The sequence below is a fragment of the Penaeus vannamei genome, chromosome 28, assembly GCF_042767895.1.
Source record: "Penaeus vannamei isolate JL-2024 chromosome 28, ASM4276789v1, whole genome shotgun sequence".
Classification (NCBI taxonomy): domain Eukaryota; kingdom Metazoa; phylum Arthropoda; class Malacostraca; order Decapoda; family Penaeidae; genus Penaeus; species Penaeus vannamei.
In genome coordinates this window covers 9795687-9800686 of record NC_091576.1, presented here as the reverse complement: position 1 = coordinate 9800686, position 5000 = coordinate 9795687, and the positions used below count along the sequence as shown (strand labels likewise).

General features: G+C 49.6%; 1 protein-coding gene across 1 annotated transcript in view; it reads left to right on the top strand.

Annotated features, from left to right (window-relative positions):
• Positions 1-293, top strand: part of LOC138867079 (uncharacterized abhydrolase domain-containing protein DDB_G0269086-like) — a 516-nt gene extending 223 nt beyond the window's left edge. The window contains exon 1 of the mRNA XM_070141514.1: positions 1-293. This exon is cut by the window's left edge and continues 223 nt beyond it. Coding sequence (XP_069997615.1) covers positions 1-293 — 293 coding nt within the window.
• Positions 294-5000: the final 4707 nt, after the last annotated feature.

The window sequence follows — 5000 nt, the reverse complement described above, 5'->3', positions numbered from 1 at the left end:
CTGACCAACAGCAGGAGCTGTTTGCCATGAAGGTGATAGCTGACCAACAGCAGGAGGAGCTGTCCGCCAAGTTGGCGGCAGCTGACCAACAGCAGGAGCTGTCTACCATGAAGGCGGTAGCTGACCAACAGCAGGAGGAGCTGTCTGCCAAGTTGGCGGCAGCTGACCAGCAGGAGGAGCTGTCTGCCATGAAGGCGGCAGCTGACCAACAGCAGGAGGAGCTGTCCGCCATGAAGGCGGCAGCTGAACAACAGCAGGAGCTGTCCACCAAGTTGGTGGCTATTGACCAATAGCAGGAGGAGCTGTGTGCCATGAAGGCGGCAGCTAACCAACAGCAGGAGGAGCTGTCCGCCATGAAGGTGGCAGCTGACCAACAGCAGGAGGAGCTGTCTGCCAAGTTGGCGGCAGCTGATCAACTGCAGGATCTGTCTGCCATGAAGGCAGCAGCTGACCAACAGCAGGAGGAGCTGTGTGCCATGAAAGCGGCAGCTGACCAACAGCAGGAGGAGCTGTCCGCCATGAAGGTGGCAGCTTACCAACAGCAGGAGGAGCTGTCTGCCAAGCTGGCGGACAGCTAAGAAAATGGATAAGACATAAAAATCACCTCCAACAAAGTCTGTCCATGAAATAGTACAGCAGTTGGACACAAGGGCTGGCCTCTCCAGGCCTGTAGCCCAAACTGAGAGAAATCTGACCTCTCCTCAGAATTCTTAGTCAAACAGGGGTCCAAGCTGAACCAGCCAAATCAGCTGCCCTCACAATCAAAGGCCTTAAACCCCATCAAAGGGGAGGTGCGAAGCGACGCAGGTTGGAGACGGACTCTGAGGGAGTCTCAACCCATCCCAAACCAGTTCACACACTTTAAGGTACCAAAGAAACCTGAAAATTTTGAGAATGATAACCAGCTAGTTAGGGCACTGGAAAAGGAAAGGCAAATCCGCCTATCAATCCGAATTGCCAGAGACGAGGGCATGATCATCGGGCCCAAAGAGAAAGCCTCCCTAAGTTTCCTGCAGGAAACCAAGGTGCTCAAAGATGGGAGAAAAGTGTCTCACCACTGACCTCCCAAGAGAAAAGAACCAAGATGGTGCTACTTGGTTTTCCACTAGGGTTTGACGTGGAGGTGATCATGTCTCTCCCTCAAGTGGTGGAGGCTTCCCGCCTGTCCAAAGGGAAGTCTCCAACCAGGCAAGTCCTGGTCACCCTCAAGGGAACCCCAATCACCACCCTTAATCTGGGTAACTGGCGCTCGTATAAGCTCAGGACATACATGCCAGAGCCCTTGAGGTGTTTCACATGCCAAACATTTGGGCACCACCAGGCCAACTGCAAGGCCAAAGCCAAATATGGTGTGCAGCAAGGCATATGAAATAGATGTGTATCAAGGCACACAAAGATGGCCAGAAGGACACAATTGCCAAGTGGCCAAACTGTGCCAAGAGGCATCATGTCTGGAGCCTGGCTTGGTCTGTCAGGAAACAGGCAGTCCTCAAAAAGCAGGAGCAAGCCAAAAAGCATCCTGACTTTATACCAGCGCCCCCTGGGGACAAAACAAAAGGGAAAAGACTCCCCAACCTCCTAAGAGGAAGGAGACACCTCCCCAGCGAAAACCGGATACCTCCAATCCAGAGGAATTCCCCAGGCTTGCTAGTGGTAAGAAGAAGAACCTAAAGAAAAAAGGTTCAAAAGCCACAGCAAAGGTCTCCCCAGCAGATAACCTTTTCTTCGACAAGAAGGATATGACTCTCCTGTTGAGTGCTGTAGTTTCTGCAGTAGCAACAACCGTGGGGAGGACCAGTGAGGAGGCGGAGAAGGCAGTCCAGTTCGCCATGACGGCATTGACCCAGACTGTTGCAGTCCTGAAGGAGAAGCTTGAAGTTTACCATAAAAGGAACTTCGAATGGCAAGCTAGATTCGGGAGACAACAAGTGAAACCCCAGCTAGTCTGTCAGACCAGAATGTAACTGTGTAATGGTTGCCCTCACTACAGGCCGAGTTTGTACGGCCAAGGTCTGGTCCCTTGACTCGAGGTGGCACCTCTAATCTAGGCTCTACTTCTCCCGGTAGACCCTTAACCAGAGTGCCAAACCACTTGGAAGAAGATGTACGATCCTCAATCAACGAGGATCTATACATATCAGATGCCACCAGCACTGGGGCTTCTGAAGCTGGAGACGAGTACGATGTAAGTGACTGAGTAACCATCATGGCGCACAATCTAAGCATTCTACAGTGGAATATCTGTAGCTGTAATAGAATAAACTCCTTTCTCCAGTCAATAGTGCGAGCAAGGAGCATTGACGTCATGTTCCAGGAGACACTATGGGATCTGTTTGCTTCTCAGGCTATCACGTCTTCACCACTCCAAATTTGGATGGTGCTAGAGGCCTGATGACCCTGGTAAAAGAAGCAATCCCGTGCTCCTTAATAGCCAATCCGAAGCACTGTGGAGACGGCGTTGAATCTCTTGAATCATATCCCCAGAGATTGCTCTTCTCAACACCTAAGAACCAACGCATGTGAAGGGAGGGGTCCTGGACCTTACCTTTGCCACTGCAACAATGGTGGAGAGAATTCGGTGGTGTGTCGATGATACGGTTACAAGTGATCACTATGGCATAGTCACCACCCTCATGGATGCCGGTCTAGCCCAAAGACCACACCACATTCCTAAATGGAAAACAGACAAGGCCAACTGGTTAGCCTTCCAGAAAAGTTGGCCCGCTGTCTGAGAGACAATGAACCCCGCAATTATAAAAATGTGGACGTGCTAGAGGCAAGGCTAATCCAAGCCATAAATCAGGCCGCATCACAAACCATCCCCAAAATTCGTCCATGGTCCAGAACTCAGAAAGACGCCTAGTACTATAATGATGAGATCAAAGAGCCCTCCTGAGAGAAGCTGTTGCGGATGCCAAGGAAACTGCCAACAGAGTAAGGCAGGAAAAGTGGTTGGAATGGTCCAGACTTTTGGCCACCAGACCAGCCTTACAGAGTTGTGGAAGCAGGTCAGGCAAGCGACAAGCCACCAAGTCCCGAAATGCATGCATCATGACCGACAGTCAGAGGCTCACAGGCTGGTGCTCGAGTTCTCAGCCAGAACCAGCAGCAACAACCTGCCTCCTATGCTGAGGGATAACAGCAAAACCTAAATCCAGGCAGGCTTGCTCTCATCAGAGGCAAGGCACTCGAACCTGATGACTCAGATGCCTTGTTCTCTCTCAGGGAACTAAGAAATACTTACAAAACCAGCACTGGTTCAGCACCGGGATCCGATGGGATCTCCCACCCCACCATCTCGCACTTATGACTGGCAGAACTTGCATTCTTGCAACTCATCAACAAGTCATGGCAAACTGCCACACTGCCCCAGAGCTGGAAACAAGCCATAATAGTTCCCATCCCAAACCAAAGGAGCCAGGCAAGTACCGTCCCATCTCTGTCCTCAGCTGCCTGGGAAAAACAAGCGGTAAGAACACAGCGCACAGCATTTCCATCCTTTTAAGCTCAATATGCACTTGTCTTCCTAGACTTGGAGAAGGCTTTTGAATTGGCAAGTCCCCTTGCCATTCAGGAGACCCTAATCCACAAGAGAGTCAATGGCAGACTCTTGGCCTGGATAGATGACTATTTTAAAAATAGATTAGCAAATGTCAGATTTCAAGGCCACCTCTTACAGCACATACCACTTGAGAATGGAACGCCCCAGGGTGGGGTTCTTAATCCTGCCCTTTTCAACACCTTCATGTCCAACATGCCAGAGGGATGCAAGATCATCTCTGATTCAGATGACCTGGTAATCATAGCCTCTGGCAACCACTACCTAACAAGAGGTCAGTGCTGTCTGAAGAGTGTTGTAGGACGGGTCTAAAAATCTCGGCAACAAAATCAAAAGCTATGGCTCTGAGAACTAATGTCAGAAACGAAAAACTCACTGTTCATGGCATGTATCTGGAATGGGTAAAAGACTACCTATACCTTTGTGTATGGATAGGACACACACTCACTTTCAAAAAGGAGATCCAATACCTGCTCGACCGAACCAAGGAAAGACTGTCAGTCATGAAAGTTATGACAGGGAGACACATAGGAGCGGGACACAAATTATTGAGATCATTCTATGAACATGCTATCTGTCCTATTATTGACTATGCATCTGTCGTCCTCATTGCTTCCAGTACATTAAAAGAAAAACTGGAAACAATACAAAATAAAGCAGCCAGGATCATTCTGGGAGCTCCCAGATGGACAAAGGTCATCAACCTCCTCATGGAGGCTGATTTACCGTCCCTGGACACCCGAATTGATCTAATGGCAACATAGTTCCTTTCCAAGGTCTTGCAGGCACCCAGAAACTCATACTTAAGACAAAGAGTACTCAGACGCCTACAGCAAGACTATCAGCTGTTTGCGGACAACTCTTGGCTCACACACACAGCCAGAGTATTGATACGTTTCCAGCTAAAAGAATCACTGCTTGCCTAAGGCATGGACTCCCCTCACCCTGAGGGCACAAGCACAAAAGGTCATTGCTCAAATAACTCTTCCGGGTAGCATAACCTACTACACGGATGGATCCGTGGATCCTATAAACCACACTGTAGGCGTCGGCTTCGCAACAAGGGATACCATAGCATCCATTAGGGTCACTAATAATGTCTCAACGCTCCATGCTGAGACAGTTGCGATCATGGAAGACCTAACACACGCGTCCCTAGGGGTTGGACACGCGGTCATTCACACAGACTCTAGAGCAACCATTTACAGTCTACAGCATAGCATGCCCCAAGACAACATCTACCTTCTGACATCTGCACAGACCATAGCCCAAAGAATACTCGGTCAGGGTAGAAGACTTATCAAAAACTGACAGATTAGCCAAAAAGGGCAGGGGTATGCCACATCCTCCATGATTGTTAAACTAAGCCGAAGGAGACTAAGCCAAAGTACCAAAGCTACAGCATTTGCAGTCCTCCGGGGAGCACATAAAGAAAATGTCA